We start from the raw sequence: 27357 nt of genomic DNA, 5'->3' as shown, positions 1-27357 counted from the left end.
TGGAAAGATCTTGCAGGCTCCTGGATTGACAGGATTAATAAAGTAAAAATGGCCAATTTAACAAAAATGATCTACAGGTTCAATGCAATCCCCATCAAAATTATAATCCAATTCTTCAGAGAGTTAGACAGAACAATTTGCAAATTCATCTGGAAGAACAAAAAACTCAGGAGAGCTAAAACTATCCTCAACAATAAAAGTACTTCTGGGGGAATCACTATCACTGAACTCAAGCAGTATTACAGAGCAATAGTGATAAAAGACTGTATAATATTGGTATGGCAGATAGACAAGTGGAAAAGAATTAAAGACCCAGAAATGAACCCACACAACTATGGTCACTCGATTGTTGACAAAGGAGCCAAAACCATCCAATGGAAGTAAGATAGCATTTTCAGCAAATGGTGCTGGTTCAACTGGAGGTCAGCATGTAGAAGAATGCAGATCAATCCATTCTTATCACCCTGTAGAAATCTTAAGTCCAAGTGAATTAAAGACCTCCACATTAAACCAGATACACTCAAACTAATAGAAGAAAAAGTGGGGAAGAACCTCGAACACATGTGCACTGGAGAAAATTTCCTGAACAAAACACCAATGGCTTATGGTCTAAGATCAAGAATCGACAAATAGGATCTCATAAAACTGCAAAGCTTCTGTAAGGCAAAAGACACTGTGGTTAGGACAAAACGACAACCAACAGATTGGGAAAAGAGCTTTACCAATCCTACAACAGATTGAGGGCTTATATCCAAAATATACAAAGAACTCAAGAAGTTAGACCACAGGGAGACAAATAACCCTATTAAAAAATAGAGTTCAGAGCTAAACAAAGAATTCACAGGTGGGGAATACTGAATGGCTGAGAAACACCTAAAGAAACGTTCAACATCTTTAGTCATAAGGGAAATGCAAAGCAAAACAACCCTGAGATTTCACCCTACACCAGTGAGAATGGCTAAGATCAAAAACTCTGGTGACAGCAAATGCTGGTGAGGATGTGGAGAAAGAGGAACACTCCTCCATGGTTAGTGGGATTGCAGACTGGTAAAACCATTCTGGAAATGACTCTGGAGGTTCCTCAGAAAATTGGACATTGCACTACCTGAGGACCCAGCTATACCTCTCTTGTGCATATACCCAAAAGATGCCCCAACATATAACAAAGACACTTGCTCCACTATGTTCATAGCAGCCTTATTTATAATAGCCAGAAGCTGGAAAGAACCAAGATGCCCTTCATCCAAAGAATGGATACAGAAAATGTGGTACATCTACACAATGGAATGTTACTCAGCTATCAAAAAATGACTTTATGAAATTCATAGGCAAATGGATGGAACTGGAAAATATCATCCTGAGTGAGGTAACCCAATCCCAGAAAAACACACATGGTATATACTCATTGATAATTGGATATTAGCCCAAATGTTCGAATTATCCTAGACGCACAGAACACATGAAACTCAAGAAGGATGACCAAGATGCGAATGCTTCACTCCTTCTTTAAAAGGGGAACATAAATACACTTGGGAGGAGATAGGGAGGCAAAGTTCAGAACAGGGGCTGAAGGAACGCCGAACCAGAGCCAGCCCCACAAGTGGCCCATACTTATACAGCCACCCAATTAGATAAGATGGATGAAGCAAAGAAGTGCAGGTCGACAGGAACCGGATGTAGATCTCTCCTGAGAGACACATCCAGAATACAACAAATACATAGGCGAATGCCAGCAGCAAACCACTGAACTGAGAACGGGACCCCAGTTGAAGGAATCAGAGAAAGGACTGGAAGAGCTTGAAGGGGCTTGAGACCCCATATGAACAACAATGCCAACCAACCAGAGCTTCCAGGGACTAAGCCACTACCCAAAGACTATACATGGGCTGACCCTGGGCTCCAACCTCATAGGTAGCAATGAATAGCCTAGTAAGAGCACCAGTAGAAGGGGAAGCCCTTGGTCCTGCCAAGACAGAACCCCCAGTGAACGTGATTGTTGTGGGGAGGGTGGTAATGGGGGTAATGGGAGGGAAGCCCATATAGAAGGAGAGGGGGAGGAGTTATGGGGATGTTGGCCCAGAAACCGGGAAGGGGAATAACAATCGAAATGTAAATAAGAAATACTCAAGTTAATAAAGATAAAAAAGAAATACCCGTTTTAATAAAGTTGAAAAAATAAGATATGCTTAAATTTATTTTCATTAATTTTATTTTCATAATTAATTTTTAAAAGCACCTACATGTGATGTTCAGGAATACTGGTGCACACCTTTAATTCACTCAATAGGGAGAAAATGCCAAGACAATCAATATCTGATAGTTTAATACCAGCTTGGTCTGTAGAGTGAACCCAGATCAACCAGAGGAACCCTGTCTGAAGAGAGGATTTAACAAAGCCTTCCCTCTGCCTATGAATATATATTTCTCTCTTAATGTGATACTGTGTGTGTGCGTATTGTAATGCATTCCTGTATCTATAATTGTGAGTTTGTATGTCACTGTACTTGGAGTTGTGCAGAATGTCAAATTCCCTATACCCATCTTCCCAGCAGAAGAATTTCAATTGTCCTAGTTTGTAAGCTTTTTATGTAATCAACATTATGGACAAAAGCAACACCTGACAGAAAGAGTTTCTGCCATCTTAATTCTTAGAAAACATCACAGAGGCTAATCAGGACATGAAGTCAAGGAAAGTACTTGAAATGGGGAATGAATCAGAAACCATGAAGAAACTCATCTGACTAGCTGTGTCTCCATGGTGATACATTCTTTCTAAGACAACTGAGGATCGGAGAACCATGGATGACACCAACCACATGTGCCTAGGATATCACATATTTTCCTTATTTAAAAGATACCTATCCTAGCCACCAGACAAATGGACAGTCTGGTACTGTCTTAGCAACACGACCAATTAAGTGGGTATCCACCTGTGAGATACATATAAGTAAACAAATGACTGAAGAAAGACATTAGTAAGGATCCACCTCTGGAATTTAAGATAACTATAAATACTGTGTGGATTTATCATGAACTCATATGATTCCTAATGACATTTTTCTAGTAACTTTATTGTAGAAAGATTTATGGAAAAGCAGAATTATGGGACAGAATAGGGACACAGATTATCTCTGATGTACCCAAAGAAAAAACACATGAATAAGTGGACTTATGCCACATCCCCAATATAGTATAGAAAGGTGCATTTATTTCTATGATACTCCTTTCCAAATTTTTGTAACAACAATGAAAATATCAGACAAACCCAAGATGAGATCTCTTGAGAGTAATTTCTGAAAAAATATCATCTTAACCCTCAGAGTATCAGAACAAGAGGAACACAGCACTGATACTGTTAATGACCATTAAAGGGATGGCTTTCTCCCTAATGGGACTGGTCTGCACCACAGCTGCTCACAATACAAAGATTATGCACAAAGAAATAAGAAAAACAAATGTGGGGACTCCAAGGCCAAGTAATAGATCCACATTCTCTGAGTCCTAGCAAACAGATTGTGGTAACAATGTCCTTCTCTTCCTTGGCGTTCCCATTACCAAGGCCTGAGGAGAAGCTGTCCAGTCTCTTCCACTCTATGGTGCTCAACACAAGGTTCCTCATGTTCATGCCCGCCCTCTGCTCCACTTTGTCTCATCACTCAGTGATCTCTGGCTTACCATTCACTTCATTAACATAAAAATCAATGTGGTATCAGTCTACTGATTTTTATGAATTGTTATGAACAGCTGAAATTCCCTTCACTCACCAATGGATAATCATATTTAGAATACATTTATGTGCTACAAGCTGAAACAAGAGACAGAGAGATATAAAAGTGCATTGATACAGAGAAACTGACATAAATCAAGAGGTGCAAAGACTAGTTTCCAACTACAGTGTCCCTAAATAGGAAGGCTAAGTCACTCAGCCAACTGACAAAGGACCCACATCATCTGATCTACTCTCAGATAAACCTTTGAAACAGAATGGACTAAATATTCGTGACCTTCTTTCTAAAAACTTATTTCTAGAGGCATGATGAGACTAAGGTGAATCCACAGAAAGTGTTTTGTAAAAGAGTTGATTCCTCATATATACAAAGGTATAAATATATAGTTGGAAAACAATTTCATGACTATTTTTTAAGTAATAATTGTACAGATTGTGGCACACAATTGAATAATCATCACTTCTATATTTTATACTAAAACAAATGCAAATAATATGTAATTATCTTACTGATATTGATGGTTGGCAATTTATGTGAAGATAACTTGAAAATCTATTGCAATACAAGGCTATTTAAAGTCTGTCGTTTTGCCTCTTTATTCTCAAAGCGCCTGGTGATGCAGGTGCCACTAATGCTGATCTGAAGGGAATAATGAAATAGAAAAACCTAAAAATATAGTAATAGTAAAGAATTCAAGAGAAAGAATTTCTGGGGGATAAAACGATCCCCAATTCGATCCTACATCCTCTAGTGCAATTTACAATGATGTACGATTGCATTGAAGATAAGGTAACCTGTTCTACTTGTATAGTATGAATAAAGACTCACCTACTGTAAACCTCCCTATCACCCCGCCCCTTTTTTGCTTCCTAGGCCTGCACAATGTGACTACTACTTTCTGTTTTTTATTTGGAATTGGAAATCCAAACATTACCAGGGAAAAGTTCCTGAGTTTTCAGCTCCATGTTTTCTAAGCACAAAGGTAATCTCAGGAACATGGAGAGGATACTAGAAATTCTGCCCTGCTCTTCCTTTTATCGTCTCACGATCCTCCCTCAATGCAAAGCAGCCCTCAGGCTCAGAATGAAAGCCCAGGTCTAGCTGAGGAGACCTAACTCCTTCTCACTAGAGACTCCATCACAGCATGGCTGTCCTGGTGATGTTGCTCTGCCTGGTGACACTTCCAAGCTGTAAGTGTTTCAGAGTTTCAGGAGAGGGACTCAGGCACTTAATCTATAGAATGAATGACTAATGGTGATGTTGCTTGTCCCCAGGTGCCCTGTCCCAGGTACAGCTGAAGGAGTCAGGACCTGGTCTGGTGCAGCCCTCACAGACCCTGTCTCTCACCTGCACTGTCTCTGGGTTCTCACTAAGCAGCTATGGTGTAATCTGGGTTCGCCAGCCTCCAGGAAAGGGTCTGGAGTGGATGGGAGTAATATGGGGTAATGGAAATACAAATTATAATTCAGCTCTCAAATCCCGACTGAGCATCAGCAGGGACACCTCCAAGAGCCAAGTTTTCTTAAAAATGAACAATCTGCAAACTGAAGACACAGCCATGTACTTCTGTGCAGACACAGTGAGGGAAGTCCACTGTGAACTTGCACAAAAACTTCCCTACTAGGATTCTTAGGACCAGCAGGGCGCGCTGAGGATCAACAAGTTCCTTTCAGGATCACTTCAGAATCTAGGAAGTTATGCCCCATGCTGTTTGAGCATGTGTTTTAGGGTTAAAGAAATGGACTCTTCGTCCAGCCATGGAAATTCTCTACAACATGCTCCTCAGTGTCATATTCTATTAAACTTCTTGTTTCTTCACACAATAGAGGAATCATTAAGTGGTTCTATAATGTAACAGTGTAAAATAAGAACAAATTATTGAGTTGATTTATGAAGAAAACTCAGTGGAACACTGTGGTTGAGGACAGACAGTGAGACTTGGTAACCTATTGTTTCCCTCATGACTGCAGTTTTAGCAACATTTCTACTATTTCTTTAAATGATGTTTGAAGACAATTTCATTCCTCTTCTCTAACATAAAGCTTTCAAATACATGTCCACAATTTAATGATGAAACACTTTGCACTTAGGTGAGACATCACTAACCTCTCAGACCAAGCCTATGGGAAGCACCCATTATTAGATCCCAGCCCACCCCAGAACTGTGTATACAGATTTTATCCAGAAGAAATAAAGGTACATGAGAATTACATGAGAATTGCCTTCTGTGAGCTTCTGTCATAAGAGCTGTAACACCAACACCAGGGAAGAAAACTTCTCTTGCAAAACACCTACAGGAGCTCTTCCTGCAACCCAGTGCTGCATCTTGATGAAACAGCAGCTACAATAGCAGCAGCAGCAGCAGCAGCAGCAGCAGCAGCAGCAGCAGCAGCAGAGGCACAGTAGCCTAGGAGGCAATTACCCCTCCCAGCTCATGCCTTTGCCCCTTTGCATGAACCCTCCCATCTGGCCTTGCTGGAGATCTCTGTGGACAGCCTCCAGTACACAGGCCCACAATCAGCCTGCCTTAATTTTACTTTGCTTCAGATCAGTTTGGATGTTCCATTTGACAAGATGTTGTTTTGCTAGCTTAGAACCCCTCTACCTGGTGACTTTTCCAAGCTGCAAATATTTCAGGCCTTTCATAGAGGGAAGCAGGCTTGACACCTATGACATGGATGACTGCTGGTGATGTTGTATGCCCAAGGTGCCTTGTAGAGGTACAACTAAAGGAGTCAGGTCCTGCCCTGCTGTAGTCCTCACAAAGCCTGTCTCTCACCTGTCCTGTCTCTGGCTACTCATTAACTGTCCATGGTGTTCTTGGTATACACTGGGTCCTCCAGCCTCTAGGAAAGGGTCTGCAGTGGATGCCAGCAATGTTAAGTAGTGTAATCACATTATATGATTCAGATCTCAAATCCTGAATCAGCATCATCAGGGAAACAACAAATAGTCAAGTTTTACTTGAAACTGAACAAAGTTTAAACTTAGGACATGGCCATCTATCTCTTTGCCAGAAAAACACTGAGGGAACTTCCGTATGAGCCTAAACAAAAAATATCCTTGTGTTATCACAAAAAAACATGGGGTTCAGATCTAAACAAAGAATTCACAACTGAGGAATGCCGAATGGCTGAGAAACACCTAAAGAAATGTTCAACATCTTTAGTCAAGAGGGAAATGACTGAAACAAGCCTGAGATTTCACATCACACCAGTCAGAATGGCTTAAATCAAAAACTCAGGTGACAGGAGATGCGGGCAAGGATGTGGAGAAAGACCTCTGGACTCAAACCTCATAGGTAGCAATGAATAGCCTAGTAAGAGCACCAGTGGAAGGGTAAGCCCTTGGTCCTGCCAAGACTGAACCCCCAGTGAATGTGATTATTGGGGGGAGGGTGGTAATGGGGGGAGGATGGGGAGGGGAAGCCCATATAGAAGGGGAGGGGAAAAGGTTAGCGGGATGTTGGCTCAGAACCTGGTAAGGGGAATAACAATAGAAGTGTAAATAAGAAATACTCAAGTTAATAAAGATAGAAAAAGAAATACCTGTTTTAATAAAGATGAAAAAATAAGATATGCTTAAATTTATTTTAATTAATTTTATTTTCATAATTAAATTTTAAAAGCACCTACATGTGATGGTCAGGAATACTGGTGCACACATTTAATTCAGTCAATATGGGGAAAATGCCAAGACAATCAATACCTGATAGTTTAATACCAGCTTGGTCTATAGGGTGAACCCAGACCAACGACAGGAACCCTGTCTAAAGAGAGGATTTAACAAAGCCATCCCTCTGCCTATGAATATGTATTTCTGTCTGTGAATGTGATGCTGTGTGTGCGCATATTGTAATGCATTCCTGTATCTATAATTGTGAGTGTGTGTGTCACTGTACTTGCAGTTGTACAGAATGTCAAATTCCCTATACCCATCTTCCCATCAGAAGAATTTCAATTGTCCTAGTTTGTAAGCTTTTTATGTAATCTACATTATGGACAAAAGCAACACCTGACGGAAAGAGTTTCTGCCATCTTAATTCTTAGAAAACATCACAGAGGCTAATCAGGACATGAAGTCAAGGAAAGAACTTGAAATTGGGAATGAATCAGAAACCATGAAGAAACTCATCTGACTAACTGTGTCTCCATGGTGATACATTCTTTCTAAAACAACTGAGGATCGGAGAACCACGGATGGCACCAACCACATGTGCCTAGGATATCACATATTTTCATTATTTAAAGGATACCTATCATAGCCACCAGACAAATGGATAGTCTGGTACTGTCTTAGCAACACGACCAATTAAGTGGGTATCCACCTGTGAGATACATATAAGTAAACAAATGACTGAAGAAAGACATTAGTAAGGATCCACCTCTGGAATTTAAGATAACTATAAATACTGTGTGGATTTATCATGAACTCATATAATTCCTAATGACATTTTTCTAGGAACTTTATTGTAGAGAGATTTATGGAAAAGCAGTATTATGGGACAGAGTAGGGACACAGATTATCTCTGAAGTACCAAAAGGAAAAACACATGAATAAGTGGACTTATGCCACATCCCCAATATAGTATAGAAAGGTGCATTTATTTCTATGGTACTCATTTCCAAATTTTTGTAACAACAATGCAAATATCATACAAACCCAAGACGAGACATCCTGAGAGTAATTTAGGAAAAAATATCATCTTAACCCTCAGAGTATCAGAACAAGAGGAACACAGCACTGATACTGTTAATGACCATTAAAGGGATGGCTTTCTCCCTAATGGGACTGGTCTGCACCACAGTTGCTCACAATACAAAGATTATGCACAAAGAAATAAGAAAACAAAATGTGGGGACTCCAAGGCCAAGTAATAGATCCACATTCTCTGAGTCCTAGCAAACAGATTGTGATAGCTCTGTCCTTCTCTTCCTGGGTGTTCCCATTTCCAAGGCATGAGGAGAAGCTGTCCAGTCTCTTCCTCTCTATGGTGCTCAACACAAGGTTCCTCATGTTCATGCCTGCCCTCTGCTCCACTTTGTCTCATCACTCAGTGATCTCTGGCTTACCTTTCACTTCAGTTAACATAAAAATCAATGTGGTATCAGTCTACTGATTTTTATGAATTGTTATGAACAACTGAACTTCCCTTCATTCACCAATGGATAATCATGTTTAGAATACATTTATGTGCTACAAGCTGAAACAAGAGACAGAGAGATATAAAAGTGCATTGATACAGAGAAACTGACATAACTCAAGAGGTGCAAAGACTAGGTCCCAACTACAGTGTCCCTAAATAGGAAGGCTAAGTCACTCAGCCAACTGACATAGGACCCACATTATCTGATCTACTCTCAGATAAACCTGTGAAACAAAATGGACTAAATATTCGTGAACTTCTTTCTTATATGTTATTTCTTGAGGCGTGATGAGACTAAGGTGAGTCCACAGAAGGTGTTTTATTTAAACAGTTGATTCCTCATTTATAAGAAAGTATAAATATAGTTGGAAAACAATTTGATGAATATTTGCTAAGTGATAATTATACAGTATTTTTGCACACAATTGAATAATCATCACTTCTATATTTTTATACTAAAACAAATGCAAAAATAGGTACTTATACTACTGATATTGATGGTTGCCAATTTATGTGAAGATAACTTGAAAATCAATTGCATTACAAGGCTATTTAAAGTTTGTGGTTTTGCCTCTTTATTCTCAAACCGCCTGGTGATGCAGGTGTCACTAATGCTGTTCTGAAGGGAATAATTAAATAGAAAATTCTAAAAATATAATAATAGAAAAGAATTCAAGAGAAAGAATTTCTGGGAGAAAAAAGGTTCCCCAATTCCATCCTACATCCTCTAGTGCAATTTACAAAGATGTACGATTGCATTGAAGATAAGGTAACCTGTTCTACTTGTATTGCACGAATAAAGATTCACCTACTGTAAACCCCACTATCTTCCAACCCCTCTTTTTACTTCCGAGGCCTGCACAATGTGGCTACTACTTTCTGTTTTTTATTTGGAATTGGAAATCCAAACATTACCAGGGGAAAGTTCCTGAGTTTTCAGCTTCATGTTTTCTAAGCACAAAGGTAATCTCAAGCACATGGAGAGGAAACTAGAAATTCTGCCCTGCACTTCCTTTTATCGTCTCAGGATCCTCCCTCAATGCAAAGCAGCCCTCAGGCTCAGAATGAAAGCCCAGGCCTACCTGAGGATCCACATCTCCTTCTCACTAGAGCCTCCTTCAGAGCATGGCTGTCCTGGTGCTGTTGCTCTGCCTGGTGACATTTTCAAGCTGTAAGTGTTTCAGAGTTTCAGGAGAGGGACTCAGGCATTTAATCTATAGGATGAATGACTAATGGTGATGTTGTTTGTCCCCAGGTGTCCTGTCCGAGGTGCAGCTGAAGGAATCAGGACCTGGTCTGGTGCAGCCCTCACAGACCCTGTCCCTCACCTGCACTGTCTCTGGATTCTCATTAACGGACTACAGTGTACACTGGGTTCGCCAGCCTCCAGGAAAAGGTCTGGAGTGGATGGGAGTAATGTGGAGTGGTGGAAGCACAGCATATAATTCAGCTCTCAAATCCCGACTGAGCATCAGCAGGGACACCTCCAAGAGCCAAGTTTTCTTAAAAATGAACAGTCTGCAAACTGAAGACACAGCCATTTACTACTGTACCAGAGACACAGTGAGGGAAGTCCAGTGTGACCTTGCACAAAAACTTCCTACAGGAATTCTTAGGACCAGCAGGGGGCGCTGAGGATCAACAAGTTCTTTCCAGGATCACTTCAGAATCTAGGAAGTTATGCCCCATGCTGTTTGAGCATGTGTTTTAGTGTTAAAGAAATGGACTCTTCTTCCAGCTTGGAAATTCTCTAGAACATGCTTTTCAGTATCATACTCTATTAAACTTCTTGTTTCTTCACACAATAGAAGAAACATTAAGTGATTCTATAATCTAACAGTGTAAAATAAGCAACATATCTGCTTAGAAAGGAATGGTATCTTAAGTCAGCGACAAAGAAGATCAAGGGAAGGGGAATGTTGTGACCAGTGCACACAAGTGGACTGTGGTGAGAAAATTAAGATTAGAAGGGGAAAACAGATCCAGTTTAATAAATTCAAGGTCATACAAAGAGTTAATGTACAAACCAAGCTTTGCTAAATTATGTTTATTGGGAAAATGAAAACTGGATTAATACAACATGAAGGCAGGCAGCACTTACCTGGTATAACAATGGACAAAGAGAATGGTGAAGTTACAGGGATCATATGGAGAATTTCTGGATGAAAAACAAGTCAGTTTGATGCAAATAGAAATATTTCTGAATAGCAAATACGGGCTATAGAAAGACATTGACTTAGAATGTTTAATTTGCAAGACTTTATAAGGCCTGAGGACAGTGTTCTCTCATGAAAAGGTAAAGTACAGAAATATCCCAAGTGTTGGCCTCATAGAGAAGGAGTTCTGCTAACCTCCCAAGGGAGGTGTGACCTTGTGCAAGAATATCATGGAGAAGCAATGTCCAGACAGGTCAAAGGGAAAAATTGAGTTCCTACATAGAAACACAACTTTGTGTAGCAGTTTTTTCCCTTTCATACTAAGGAGATAGAAATTATATAAGAGAAAGTTCTATGAACATGCAAAAGAGAAAAGGAAATGCAGTGTGCTGAATTCTTCACAAAGAAATTGTGAATGTGAAACTGCAATACTGTGTTAAATTCTGTAACTGTCATCACTGTATTTGATGTCTTATATCTTCTATGAACACTGTGTCCTGCCAAAAGTCCAACTGTAGAACTTGCAAGAGAAAGAGAAAGAGGACAGGTAAATATCGCTTCCCTGAGCCCATGAAAGCCAGAACTTCTCTGACCCTGCAGCTCAAGGAGAGGAAGCCAGCCCTAGATAGCCAACACTTCACATTCCCTGATCAGCACTGAACACAGATTATTCTCTGTGTATGTGGGGCTCTGCTTGGTTTTCCTTGTATTTACTTTATGGTTATTTAAAGGTACCTGATGGAGATGAAATTCTGTGTTGTGTGGACAGGAAAAAGACAAAGATAGCTTTTTGTGACATTTTTCTGACCAGCATTCTGTGTGTTTTCAGGTAGTGCAAATTGCAGTCAGAGGAGTGTGGGGGAAACTTAGTGCACCCAGAAAAGACCCTCAAACTCTGCTGTGCAGCATCTGGTTTCACCTTCAGGAACTGGCATTGGTTGTCTGCATACCTGATGTGATCAGCAGGGATCTGAAGACCTCTGGCTCAGCTAGAGCAGCCAAAGAGTGGCTCTACTGCAGCCACCACTGCTCTGCATCAGGAGGCAGTAGGCAGCTAAGAGCCAAGGCCAACTCCACTGAGCAGGAAGTGGCTGCAGTATGCTTGAGCAGCTTCTGGCAAAAAAATAGCTTCAGAAGACAATAGTCTTCCCTGGTGTGGTACAGCTCGATAAGCCTGATACTCTCAAACAATCTTTGGTGAAATGACTAATACAGTTTCATCCTTGTAGATTGGATCTTATGAATATTTTGGTGTGGATTGGGATATTAAAGCAGATGTTTTCTGTTGGCTTGGACTCAGATGTTATGGATGCCTCATCATCATGTGGAAGGACTTCAGATATTGTCCCGATGTGACAGATTGTCTCATTCCTCGTCATCGGGTATAGAGGTCATCTCTTCCAAGACAGGATCCTGGTCAGGAGTCGATATTAATGCCTAACAATCCTCAATTATGATAAGTATTGGAGTTCCTGAGTCCACTCAACCTTACCAGGTTTTCTGTCTGTGTCACAGTCCACTGCCCCACATGGCAGGGCCAAGTTCCACCAGGATCCAGGAAAAGGGCTGAGGTGGGAAACATACATTAATAGTGATGGTACTTGCATCAACTATGCCAAACCCTTAAAGGGACAACTTCTCCAAGAGTCACTGCCAATAACAACTTGTACCTGGAAATTAGCAGTCTGAAGTTTGAGGACATGACCATGTACTACGGTTCAAGAGACATAATGAGTGAATATCACAGAGAACTCAGAAACTGACCTCCCTGCAGGGAGTTCAACAAGAGCAGGAGCCTCTGAGAGCATCCAGAGTGCTTCTGTAACCTCTTCAACCCAAATATGCCCATGCAAAGAAAACGCAACTCGATTAATATGAATACAAGCTCACGCCTAGTTTGGATAGATCTACCACTACACTATCTTATTCCCGCGCTGTGAATTCCCTCAGAACTTGCAGTTTCTCCATGCCATGTGCTTCAGCTCCATCTTCCTCCTTCTCAGAAACCCTCTCTCCCTCCTTCTGCTCCACATTCTCTTCCCCTGCCCAATCACTGGCTCTCGCCTTTATTTTACAAATTAAATGGAGAGTAGGTTCGGATGAAGTCATCTAAGTCCTGAATAGTGACTAGGCAGCCACCCTTGAGGCAGAGGAACAAACATCAATATACAGATAAATCCAAGGAAAACCACAACAGCAGAGCTCTGAGTTACAGAGAGTGACATGTTCAGAGAAGCATTAAAGAATGGACTCCTTTATTTCTGGACTCATTCTAAACTTGCAATGTATAGTATTCCTTGAAGTATCCAAAATCTTATTGAAATACATATTTTCAATTGTGGTATACATTTTCATATTAATTTATTATACTATTTCTCTTTCGCAGCTTCCCTTTGACGCTCTGTGTGTATGCAGGTGTGTATGAGTATTTGTGTACACTCTATCAATCTGCACCATAGATTTTAAGACAACTTCTATCACTGAGCCTAAAAAGTCACAAACTGACCTGAATGGTTGGATAGCAAGCTCCTGTGATTGCTCTGTCCTCGCATGTCATGGATTGGATAAATGGTTGGCTGCCACAACCAACTCTTTGTGTAGGTATAGAGAACTAAGTTCAAAGAAAAGATCCCATGCAGTGTTACTTGATTGACAAGGATTTGAACCACAGATATTTTCACAGATCCACTATACTTGATTTCAATTTAAGATGTGCTCTGACATGAAAAAAATGAAGATCATCACACAGGGCAGAGGTGATTCCGTGATGTGACCAGCAACAGTCCCCAACATATAAAAAAGACACGTGCTCCACTATGTTCATCACAGCCTTATTTATAATAGCCAGAAGCTGGAAAGAACCCAGATGCCCTTCAACAGAGGAATGGATACAGAAAATGTGGTACATCTACACAATGGAATATTACTCAGCTATCAAAAACAATGACTTTATGAAATTCGTAGGCAAATGGTTGGAACTGGAAAATATCATTCTGAGTGAGTTAACCCAATCACAGAAAAAACACACATGGTATGCACTCATTGATAAGTGGCTATTAGCCCAAATGCTTGAATTACATTAGATGCCTAGAACAAATGAAACTCAAGACGGATGATCAAAATGTGAATGCTTCACTCCTTCTGTAAAAGGGGAACAAGAATACCCTTGGCAGGGAATAGAGAGGCAAAGATTAAAACAGACACAGAAGGAACACCCATTCAGAGCCTGCCCCACATGTGGCCCATGCATATACACCCACCCAATTAGACAAGAGGGATGAAGCAAAGAAGTGCAGGCCGACAGGAGCTGGATGTAGATCTCTCCCGAGAGACACAGCCAGAATACAGCAAACACAGTGGCATATGCCAGCAGCAAACCACTGAATTGAGAATAGGACCCCTCTTGAAGGAATCAGAGAAAGAACTGGAAGAGATTGAAGGGGCTCGAGATCCCATATGTACAACAATGCCAACCAACCAGAGCTTCCATGGACTAAGCCACTACCTAAAGACTATACATGGACTGACCCTGGACTCTGACCTCATAGGTAGCAATGAATATCCTAGTAAGAGCACCAGTGGAAGGGGAAGCCCTGGGTCCTGCTAAGACTGAACCCCCAGTGAACTAGATTCTTGGGGGGAGTGAGGCAAGGGGGGAGGATGGGGAGGGGAACACCCATCAACAAGGGAAGGGGGGAGGGGGATGTTTGCCTGTAAACCGGGAAAGGGAATAACACTCGAAATGTATATAAGAAATACTCAAGTTAATAAAAAAATAAAAAATAAAAAAAATAAAAAAAAGAAGCAAAAGAAACCAGAGATGGTAAACCCTAAAAACAGAGCTGCTCGAACACACATTAGTCTGAAGGACAAAGTGCCCTCTGTTTGATTCCTCATTTAGTACTGGGAGTTAGGCCAATAATGGAGCTCTTAGGTAGCATTGGTAAGACCTTAATTCAAATGGTAATGTTGCAAAAATGCACCCCTCCTTTTAATTAATAATTTTAGAAAAATCAATAGTCCCTGTTAAAGATGAGGCCTCTGTTTCATCCAAGAGTTCAGCCCATTTTTCCCAATCATAGACTTAAATGACTTGATCTCATGGCATGAGAGGGAATAGCCGGCACTAGTTTAGGAAGCACAGATATAAAGTGGTTGAGAGGAAACAAAGCCACAATGGATCACAAGAGTTCAGATCATGTGATAAACCATCCGGCCCGCTTTTCAGCTACGTGCTGAAGGTCAACTGAGATACTCATTGTAGGAGCAGGTGCCGTACACCTGAGTAATCTTCAGCCTCAGATTTTATTACTATGTTTTGTACATACTAATAAATATTATAATCCATAACACAAATATATACATTATATAATGATTTTTAAAAGTGAAAATGTACTGATGATTACAGATTTTTAAATCTCTCTTTGTCACTATAAATGAATGCCAGGAGACCAATCCCTTGAATGTTCATAAAGGGCTGTAGGTTATGGAATTAAGCAAGTTTGGAGAGAGGAAGGTTTCAGGGAGGAGTGAAGAAAGCAAAACTTCTGATCAGAATGTATTGTATAAAAATATATGCTTATTGAAGCAATCCCACTAAAATCAGGGAATAGACAAGGCTGCCGACTCTCTCCCTACTTATTCAATATATTTCTCAAATTTCTAGCCAGAGCATTCAGAAAACAAAAAGTGATCAAATGGATACAGATTGGAAAGGAAGAAGTCAAAATATCACTATTTGTAGATGATATGATAGTATATTTAAGTGATCCCAAAGCTCCAACAGAGAACTACTAAATCAGATAAACACCTTCAGCAAAGTGGCTGAGTATAAAATTAACTCAAATAAATCAGTAGCCTTCCTCTACATGAAAGAGAAACAAGCCGAGAAAGAAATTAGGGAAATCACACCCTTCATTATAGTCCTAAATAATATAACATACCTTGGTTGACTTTAACCAAGCAAGTGAAAGAACTGTAAGTTAAGAACTTCAAGCCTCTAAAGAAATTGAAGAAGATCTCAGAAAATGGAAAGATCTTGCAAGCTCCTGGATTGAAAGGATTAATAAAGTAAAAATGGCCAATTTACCAAAAACTATCTACAGGTTCAATGCAATCCCCATCAAAAGTTTAATCCAATTCTTCAGAGAGTTAGTCAGAACAAATTGCAAATTCATCTGGAATAACAAAAAACCCAGGAGAACTAAAACTATCCTCAACAATAAAAGGACTTCCAGGGGAATCACTATACCTGAACTCAAGCAGTATTACACAGCAATAGTGATAAAAGACTCTAAGATATTGGTATGGCAGATACACCAGTGGAAAAGAATTGAAGACCCAGAAATGAACCCACACACCTATGGTCACTTGATTGTTGACAAAGGAGCCAAAACCATCCAATGGAAATAAGATAGCATTTTCAGCAAATGGTGCTGGTTCAACTGGAGGTCAGCATGTAGAAGAATGCAGATCAATCCATTCTTATCACCCTGTAGAAAGCTTAAGTCCAAGTGAATTAAGGACCTCCACATTAAACCAGATACACTCAAACTAATAGAAGAAAAAGTGGGGAAGAACCTTGAACACATGGGCACTGGAGAAAATTTCTGAACAAAACACCAATGGCTTATGCTCTAAGATCAAGAATCGACAAAGGGGGGGGGGTTTGGGGATTTAGCTCAGTGGTAGAGCGCTTGCCTAGAAAGCGCAAGGCCCGGGGTTCGGTCCCCAGTTCTGAAAAAAAAGAAAAAGAAAAAAGAAAAATAATCAACAAATGGGATCTCATAAAACTGACAAGCTTCTGTAAGGCAAAGGCCACTGTGGATAGGACAAAATGACAACCAGCAGATTGGGAAAAGATCTTTACCAATCCTACAACAGATAGAGGGCTTATATCCAAAATATACAAAGAACTCAAGAAGTTAGACTGCAGGGAGACACCATAACCATATTAAAAATGGGGTTCAGAGCTAAACAAAGAATTCACAGCTGAGGAATGCCGAATGGCTGAGAAACAACTAAAGAAATGTTCAACATCTTTGGTCATAAGGGAAATGACTGAAACAAGCCTGAGACTTCACTTCACACCAGTCAGAAAGGCTTAAATCAAAAACTCAGGTGACAGCAGATGCTGGCAAGGATGTGGAGAAAGAGGAACACTCCTTCATTGTTGGTGGGATTGCAGACTGGGACAACCATTCTGGAAATCAGTCTGGAGGTTCCTCAGTAAATAGGACATTGCACTATCTGAGGACTCAACTATACCTGGCTTGGGCATATGCCCAAAAGATACTCCAACAAATAACAAAGACACATGCTCCACTATGTTCATAGCAGCCTTATTTATAGTAGCCAGAAGCTGCAAAGAATCCAGATTCCCTTCAACAGAGGAATGGATACAGAAAATGTGGTTTATCTACACAATGGAATACTACTCTGCTATCAAAAACAATGACGTTATGAAATTCATAGGTAAATGGAAGGAACTGGAAAATATCATCCTGAGTGAGGTAACCCAATCCCAGAAAAACACACATGGTATATACTCATTGATAATTGGATATTAGCCCAAATGTTCGAATTATCCTAGACGCACAGAACACATGAAACTCAAGAAGGATGACCAAGATGCAAATGCTTCACTCCTTCTTTAAAAGGGGAACATAAATACCCTTGGGAGGAGATAGGGAGGCAAAGTTTAGAACAGGGGCTGAAGGAACACCCAACCAGAGCCAGCCCCACAAGTGGCCCATACTTATACAGCAACCCAATTAGATAAGATGGATGAAGCAAAGAAGTGCAGGCCGACAGGAACCAGATGTAGATCTCTCCTGAGAGACACAGCCAGAATACAGCAAATACATAGGCGAATGCCAGCAGCAAACCACTGAACTGAGAACTGGACCCCAGTTGAAGGAATCAGAGAATGAACTGGAAGAGCTTGAAGGGGCTTGAGACCCCATATGAACAACAATGCCAACCAACCAGAGCTTCCAGGGACTAAGCCACTACCCAAAGACTATACATGGGCTAACCCTGGGCTCCAAACTCATAGGTAGCAATGAATATCCTAGTAAGAGCACCAATATAAAGGGAAGCCCTTGGTCCTGCCAAGACCGAACCCCAAGTGAATGTGATTGTTGGGGGGAGGGTGGTAATGGGGGGAGTAATGGGGAGGGGAAGCCGATGTAGAAGGGGAGGGGAAGAGGTTAGGAGGATGTTGGCTCAGAAACCGGGAAGGGGAATAACAATCGATGTGTAAATAAGAAATACTCAAGTTAATAAAGATAAAAAAGAAATACCCGTTTTAATAAAGATGAAAAAATAAGATATGCTTAAACTTATTTTAATTAATTTATTTTCATAATTAAATTTTAAAAGCACCTACATGTGATGGTCAGGAATACTGGTGCACACATTTAATTCAGTCAATATGGGGAAAGTGCCAAGACAATCAATACCATCTTGGTTTAATACCAGCTTGGTCTATAGAGTGAACCCAGACCAACGACAGGAACCCTGTCTAAAGAGAGGATTTAACAAAGCCATCCCTCTGCCTATGAATATGTATTTCTGTCTGTGAATGTGATGCTGTGTGTGTGCATATTGTAATGCATTCCTGTATCTATAATTGTGAGTGTGTGTTTCACTGTACTTGCAGTTGTACAGAATGTCAAATTCCCTATACCCATCTTCCCATCAGAAGAATTTCAATTGTCCTAGTTTGTAAGCTTTTTATGTGATCTACATTATGGACAAAAGCAACACGTGACGGAAAGAGTTTCTGCCATCTTAATTCTTAGAAAACATCACAGAGGCAAATCAGGACATGAAGTCAAGGAAATAATTTGAAATTGGGAATGAATCAGAAACCATGAAGAAACTCATCTGACTAGCTGTGTCTCCATGGTGATACATTCTTTTTTTTTTCTTTTTTCTTTTTTTTTCGGAGCTGGAGACTGAACCCAGGGCCTTGCGCTCGCTAGGCAAGCGCTCTATGGCTGAGCTAAATCCCCGACCCCATGATACATTCTTTCTATGACAACCGAGGATCGGAGAACCACAGATGTCACCAACCACATCTGCCTAGGGTATCACATGTTTTCATTATTTAAAGGATACCTATCCTAGCCACCAGACAAATGGACAGTCTGGTACTGTCTTAGCAACACGACCAATTAAGTGGGTATCCACCTGTGAGATACATATAAGTAAACAAATGACTGAAGAAAGACATTAGTAAGGATCCACCTCTGGAATTTAAGATAATTATAAATACTGTGTGGATTTATCATGAACTCATATGATTCCTAATGACATTTTTTCTAGGAACTTTATTGTAGAAAGATTTATGGAAAAGCAGAATTATGGGGCAGAATAGGGACACAGATTATCTCTGAAGTACCCAAAGAAAAAACACATGAATATGTGGACTTATGCCACTTCCCCAATATAGTATAGAAAGGTGCATTTATTTCTATGATACTCCTTTCGAAATTTTCGTAACAACAATGAAAATATCAGACAAACCCAAGATGAGATCTCCTGAGAGTAATTTCAGAAAAAAATATTGTCTTAACCCTCAGAGTATCAGAACAAGAGGAACACAGCACTAATACTGTTAATGACCATTAAATGGATGGCTTTCTCTCTAATGGGACTGGTCTGCACCACAGCTGCTCACAGTACAAAGATTATGCACAAAGAAATAAGAAAAAAAATATGGGGACTCCAAGGAAAAGTAATAGATCCACATTCTCTGAGTCCTAGCAAACAGATTGTGATAGCTCTGTACTTCTCTTCCTTGGCGTTCCCATTACCAAGGCATGAGGAGAAGCTGTCCAGTCTCTTCCTCTCTATGGTGCTCAACACAAGGTTCCTCATGTTCATGCCTGCCCTCTACTCCACTTTGTCTCATCACTCAGTGATCTCTGTCTTACCATTCACTTCAGTTAACATAAAAATCAATGTGGTATCAGTCTACTGATTTTTATGAATTGTTTTGAACAGCTGAACTTCCCTTCACTCACCAATGGATAATCATGTTTAGAATACATTTATGTGCTATAAGCTGAAACAAGAGACAGAGAGATATAAACGTGCATTGATACAGAGAAACAGACATAAATCAAGAGGTGCAAAGACTAGGTCCCAACTACAGTGTCCCTAAATAGGAAGGCTAAGTCATTCAGCCAACTGACATAGGACCCACATCATCTGATCTACTCACAGATAAACCTTTGAAACAAAAATGGACTAAATATTCGTGAACTTCTTTCTTAAATGTTATTTCTTGAGGCGTGATAAGACTAAGGTGAGTCCACAGAACATGTTTTTATTTACAGAGTTGATTCCTCACTTATAAGAAAGTATAAATATAGTTGGAAAACAATTTGATGAATATCTGCTAAGTAATAATTATACAGTACTTTTGCACACAATTGAATAATCATCACTTCTATATTTTATACTAAAACAAATGCAAATAATATGTACTTATCCTAGTGATATATATGGTTGCCAAATTCTGTGAAGATAACTTGAAAATCAATTGCAATACAAGGCTATTTAAAGTCTGTGGTTTTGCTTCTTTACTCTCAAACCACCTGGTGATGCAGGTGCCACTAATGCTGTTCTGAAGGGAATAATGAAATAGAAAAACCTAAAAATATAATAATAGAAAAGAATTTAAGAGAAAGAATTTCTGGGGGAAAAATCTTCCCCAATTCCATCCTACATCATCTAGTGCAATTTACAAAGATGTATGATTGCATTGAAGATAAGGTAACCTGTTCTACTTGTATTGCATGAATAAAGATTCACCTACTGTAAACCTCCCTATCCCCCCCCACTCCTCTTTTTGCTTCCGAGGCCTGCACAATGTGACTACTACTTTCTGTTTTTTATTTGGAATTGGAAATCCAAACATTACCAGGGAAAAGTTCCTGAGTTTTCAGCTCCATGTTTTCTAAGCACAAAGGTAATCTCAGGAACATGGAGAGGAAACTAGAAATTCTGCCCTGCAGTTCCTTTTATCATGTCAGGATCCTCCCTCAATGCAAAGCAGCCCTGAATCTCAGACTGAAAGCCCAGGCCTAGCTGAGAAGCCACATCTCCTTCTCACTAGAGCCTCCTTCACAGCATGGCTGTCCTGTTGCTGTTGCTCTGCTTGGTGACATCTCCAAGCTGTAAGTGTTTCAGAGTTTCAGGAGAGGACCTCAGGCATTTAATCTAGAGAATGAATGATTAATGGTGATGTTGCTTGTCCCCAGGTGTCCTGTCCCAGGTGCAGCTGAAGGAGTCAGGACCTGGTCTGGTGCAGACCTCACAGACCCTGTCCCTCACCTGCACTGTCTCTGGGTTCTCATTAACCAGCTATCATGTAAGCTGGGTTCGCCAGCCTCCAGGAAAGGGTCTGGAGTGGATGGGAAGAATACAGAGTGGTGGAAGCACATATTATAATTCAGCTCTCAAATCTCGACTGAGCATCAGCAGGGACACCTCCAAGAGCCAAGTTTTCTTAAAAATGAACAGTCTGCAAACTGAAGACACAGCCATTTACTACTGTACCAGAGACCCAGTGAAGGAAGTCCAGTGTGACCATGCACAAAAACTTCCCTACAGCGATTCTTAGGACCAGCAGGGGGCGCTGAGGATCAACAAGTTCCTTTCAGGATCACTTCAGAATCTTGGAAGTTATGCCCCATGCTGTTTGAGCATAGGTTTTAGGGTTAAAATATGGACTCTTCTTCCAGCCATGGACATTCTCTAGAACATGCTCCTCAGTGTCATATTCTATTAAACTTCTTGTTTCTTCACACATTAGAAGAATCATTAAGTGGTTCTATAATGTAACAGTGTAAAATAAGAACAAATTATTGAGTTCATTTATGAAGAAAACTCAGTGGAAAACTGTGGTTGAGGACAGACAGTGAGATTTGGTAACCTATTGTTTCCCTCATGACTGCAGTTTTAGCAACATTTCTACAATTTCTTTAAATGATGTTTGAAGACAATTTCATTCCTCTTCTCTAACATAAAGCTTTCAAATACATGTCCACAATTTAATGTTGAAACAGTTAGCACATTGAGTGCTAACTCATGGTATCTTCTTTCCATATATAAAGACCACAATACATTGTTATTAACTGTGGTCAACATTCCTACATATTATTATCAAAATAACACTTTCCATCTAACTGACTAGTCTTCTCATTCTACACTGTCTAAACTACAATCTGCCACATAGTGTGGGCAGTGAGAAAAACCCTGGTAAGGTTGAGATAAGGCTAGAAGATCCAGAAATCCTGAAGGGATGGTAGGAGCTTTGCCTGGTCCTAGCACCAGGCCTCTGTCACTAAACTGCAGTTTTCCACAGCCCCCCAACCCCTAGATGGATTTTGGCCATCAGTCTCTTAGGGACAACACCTCCAAGCTCTTCTACATGTAGGTGAGACATCCCTAATCTCTCAGACCAAGCCTATGGGAAGCACCCATTGTTAGATCCTAGCCCACCCCAGAACTGTGTATACAGATTTTATACAGAAGGAATAAAGGTGCATGAGAATTACTCTGCCTTCTGTGAGTCTGTCATAAGAGCTGTAACACCAACACCAGGGAAGAAAACTTCTCTTGCAAAACACCTACAGGAGCTCTCCCTACACCATCTTGGAGAAACAGCAGCTACAGTAGCAGTGGTGAGAACAGCAGCAGCTGCAGCAGCAACAGCAGCAGCAGCAGCAGCAGCAGCAGCAGCAGAGGCATAGTAGCCTAGGAGGCAATTACCCCTCCCAGCTCATGCATCTGCCCCTTTGCATGAACCCTCCCATCTGGCCTTGCTGGAGATCACTGTGGACAGCCTCCAATACACAGGCCCACAATCAGCCTGCCTTAATTTTACTTTGCTTCAGATCAGTTTGGATGTTCCATTTGATAAGATGTTGTTTTGCTAGCTTAGAACCCCTCTACCTGGTGACTTTTCCAAGCTGCAAATATTTCAGGCCTTTCATAGAGGGAAGCAGGCTTGACACCTATGACATGGATGACTGATGGTGAAGTTGTATGCCCAAGGTGCCTTGTAGAGGTACAACTAAAGGAGTCAGATCCTGCCCTGCTGTAGTCCTCACAAAGCCTGTCTCTCACCTGCCCTGTCTCTGGCTACTCATTAACCGTCCATGGTGTTCTTGGTATACACTGGGTCCTCCATCCTCTAGGAAAGGGTCTGCAGTGGATGCCAGCAATGTTAAGTAGTGAAATCACATTACATGATTCAGATCTCAAATCCTGAATCAGCATCATCAGGGAAACAACAAATAGTCAAGTTTTACTTGAAACTGAACAAAGTTTAAACACAGCCATCTATCTCTTTGCCAGAAAAACACTGAGTGGACTTCTGTATGGGCCTAAACAAAAAATTTCCTCTCTATGGAAAATATTGTATCAAACAATTTGACAAAAGCTTGAAATGGCAAACACTACATCTTCCTTTCATGTGCAGAATAATCATTAAATTTCAGGGGCTCTAGTTAAGATTCCATTTACGAGGTCTTCCTGGTTGCTGCCGCCGCAGAGAGCCCGTGGGCAGCACCCCACGAGCGAACTTGAGCCTCGGGACCACAGGTAAGACCAACTTGTCTGCTGCAAGAAAGCTGCCTGGTGAAATCGGGACACACAGAGGCAGAATTCCTCTAGGACCGGTCATGTCCTGTGTTTACAGGAAGTTCCACACACGCGGATCCCCGCCCACAGCAGCTCTCTGCTCCCAGACCCTGTGGGAAAGAGACCTCACCGCCTGGTCAGGTGGGCACTCTTGAGGCTGCAGAGCAGAAGAGACCACCAACACTGCCCACACCTGCCCACATCCCTGGCCCAAGAGGAAACTGTTTAAGGCCTCTGGGCTCCCGTGGGGGAGGGCCCAGGACCAGCAGGACCCCTGCCTGAGACACCGCCGGAACCTGAAGGAAACAAACCAGATAAACAGTTCTATGCACCCAAATCCCGTGAGAGGGAGAGCTAAACCTTCAGAGAGGCAGACAAGCCTGGGAAAACAGAAGAGACTGCTCTCTGCACACACATCTCGGACGCCAGAGGAAAACACCAAAGGCCAACTGGAACCCTGGTGCACTGAAGCTCCCAGAAGGGCCGCGCATATCTTCCTGGATTCCTGCCACTGCAGAGAGCCCGTGGGCAACACCCCACGAGCGAACTTGAGCCTCGGGACCACAGGTAAGAACAACTTTTCTGCTGCAGGAAAGCTGCCTGGTGAACTCAAGACACAGGCCCACAGGAACAGCTGAAGACCTGTAGAGAGGAAAAACTACACGCCCAAAACCAGAACACTCTGTCCCCATAACTGACTGAAAAAGAGGAAAACAGGTCTACAGCACTCCTGACACACAGGCTTATCGGACAGTCTAGCCACTGTCAGAAATAGCAGAACAAAGTAACACTAGAGATAATCCAATGGCGAGAGGCAAGCGCAGGAACCCAACCAACAGAAACCAAGACTACATGGCATCATCGGAGCCCAATTCTCCCACCAAAACAAACATGGAATATCCAAACACACCAGAAAAGCAAGATCTAGTTTCAAAATCATATTTGATCATGATGCTGGAGGACTTCAAGAAAGATGTGAAGAACTCCCGTAGGGAAACACAGGAAAACATTAATAAACAAGTAGAATCCTACAGAGAGGAATCACAAAAATCCCTGAAAGAATCGCAAAAATCCCTGAAAGAATTCCAGGAAAACACAATCAAACAGTTGAAGGAATTAAAAATGGAAATAGAAGCAATCAAGAAAGAACACATGGAAACAACCCTGGATATAGAAAACCAAAAGAAGAGACAAGGAGCTGTAAATACAAGCTTCACCAACAGAATACAAGAGATGGAAGAGAGAATCTCAGGAGCAGAAGATTCCATAGAAATCATTGACTCAACTGTCAAAGATAATGTAAAGCGGAAAAAGCTACTGGTCCAAAACATACAGGAAATCCAGGACTCAATGAGAAGATCAAACCTAAGGATAATAGGTATAGAAGAGAGTGAAGACTCCCAGCTCAAAGGACCAGTAAATATCTTCAACAAAATCATAGAAGAAAACTTCCCTAACCTAAAAAAAGAGATACCCATAGGCATACAAGAAGCCTACAGAACTCCAAATAGATTGGACCAGAAAAGAAACACCTCCCGTCACATAATTGTCAAAACACCAAACGCACAAAATAAAGAAAGAATATTAAAAGCAGTAAGGGAAAAAGGTCAAGTAACATATAAAGGCAGACCTATCAGAATCACACCAGACTTCTCGCCAGAAACTATGAAGGCCAGAAGATCCTGGACTGATGTCATACAGACCCTAAGAGAACACAAATGCCAGCCCAGGTTACTGTATCCTGCAAAACTCTCAATTAACATAGATGGAGAAACCAAGATATTCCATGACAAAACCAAATTTACACAATATCTTTCTACAAATCCAGCACTACAAAGGATAATAAATGGTAAAGCCCAACATAAGGAGGCAAGCTATACCCTAGAAGAAGCAAGAAACTAATTGTCTTGGCAACAAAACAAAGAGAATGAAAGCACACAAACATAACCTCACATCCAAATATGAATATAACGGGAAGCAATAATCACTATTCCTTAATATCTCCCAACATCAATGGCCTCAACTCCCCAATAAAAAGACATAGATTAACAAACTGGATACACAACGAGGACCCTGCATTCTGCTGCCTACAGGAAACACACCTCGGAGACAAAGACAGACTCTACCTCAGAGTGAAAGGCTGGAAAACAATTTTCCAAGCAAATGGTCAGAAGAAGCAAGCTGGAGTAGCCATTCTAATATCAAATAAAATCAATTTTCAATTAAAAGTCATCAAAAAAGTTAAGGAAGGACACTTCATATTCATCAAAGGAAAAATCCACCAAGATGAACTCTCAATCCTAAATATCTATGCCGCAAATACAAGGGCACCAACATATGTAAAAGAAACCTTACTAAAGCTCAAAACACACATTGCACCTCACACAATAATAGTGGGAGATTTCAACACCCCACTCTCATCAATGGACAGATCATGGAAACAGAAATTAAACAGAGATGTAGACAGACTAAGAGAAGTCATGAGCCAAATGGACTTAACGGATATTTATAGAACATTCTATCCTAAAGCAAAAGGATATACCTTCTTCTCAGCTCCTCATGGTACTTTCTCCAAAATTGACCATATAATTGGTCAAAAAACGGGCCTCAACAGGTACAGAAAGATAGAAATAATCCCATGCGTGCTATCGGACCACCACAGCCTAAAACTGGTCTTCAATAACAATAAGGGAAGAATGCCCACATATACGTGGAAATTGAACAATGCTCTACTCAATGATAACCTGGTCAAGGACGAAATAAAGAAAGAAATTAAAAACTTTTTAGAATTTATGAAAATGAAGGTACAACATACACAAACTTATGGGACACAATGAAAGCTGTGCTAAGAGGAAAACTCATAGCGCTGAGTGCCTGCAGAAGGAAACAGGAAAGAGCATATGTCAGCACCTTGACAGCACACCTAAAAGCTCTAGAACAAAAAGAAGCAAATACACCCAGGAGGAGTAGAAGGCAGGAAATAATCAAACTCAGAGCTGAAATCAAGCAAGTAGAAACAAAAAGGACCATAGAAAGAATCAACAGAACCAAAAGTTGGTTCTTTGAGAAAATCAACAAGATAGATAAACCCTTAGCCAGACTAAGGAGAGGACACAGAGAGTGCGTCCAAATTAACAAAATCAGAAATGAAAAGGGAGAGATAACAACAGATTCAGAGGAAATTCAAAAAATCATCAGATCTTACTATAAAAACCTATATTCAACAGAACTTGAAAATCTTCAGGAAATGGACAATTTCCTAGACAGATACCAGGTATCGAAGTTAAATCAGGAACAGATAAACCAGTTAAACAACCCCATAACTCCTAAGGAAATAGAAGCAGCTGTTAAAGGTCTCCCAACCAAAAAGAGCCCAGGTCCAGACGGGTTTGGAGCAGAATTCTATCAAACCTTCATAGAAGACCTCATACCAATATTATCCAAACTATTCCACAAAATTGAAACAGATGGAGCCCTACCGAATTCCTTCTACGAAGCCACAATTACTCTTATACCTAAACCACACAAAGACCCAACAAAGAAAGAGAACTTCGGACCAATTTTCCCTTATGAATATCGACGCAAAAATACTCAATAAAATTCTGGCAAACCGAATCCAAGAGCACATCAAAACAATCATCCACCATGATCAAGTAGGCTTCATCCC

At 40.8% G+C, this 27357-nt stretch overlaps 3 gene segments (V, D, J or C); all 3 read left to right on the top strand.

The window, feature by feature from the left end:
• Window positions 1–4872: 4872 nt before the first annotated feature.
• Window positions 4873–5352, top strand: LOC134479170 (Ig heavy chain V region PJ14-like). The segment is given in 2 exon segments: window positions 4873–4918; window positions 5003–5352. Coding segments are annotated over 2 exon segments (396 nt in total).
• Window positions 5353–9947: 4595 nt separating this feature from the next.
• LOC134479169 (Ig heavy chain V region PJ14-like) lies at window positions 9948–10509 on the top strand. The segment is given in 2 exon segments: window positions 9948–10045; window positions 10130–10509. Coding segments are annotated over 2 exon segments (426 nt in total).
• A 10665-nt stretch (window positions 10510–21174) lies between these two features.
• On the top strand, window positions 21175–21666 carry LOC108348330 (Ig heavy chain V region PJ14-like). The segment is given in 2 exon segments: window positions 21175–21220; window positions 21305–21666. Coding segments are annotated over 2 exon segments (408 nt in total).
• Window positions 21667–27357: the final 5691 nt, after the last annotated feature.

The sequence above is a fragment of the Rattus norvegicus genome, chromosome 6 (assembly GCF_036323735.1).
Source record: "Rattus norvegicus strain BN/NHsdMcwi chromosome 6, GRCr8, whole genome shotgun sequence".
In the NCBI taxonomy this organism is placed as follows: domain Eukaryota; kingdom Metazoa; phylum Chordata; class Mammalia; order Rodentia; family Muridae; genus Rattus; species Rattus norvegicus.
The sequence above is the reverse complement of the archived record's forward strand: the minus strand, read 5'-3'. Positions and strand labels throughout refer to the sequence as shown.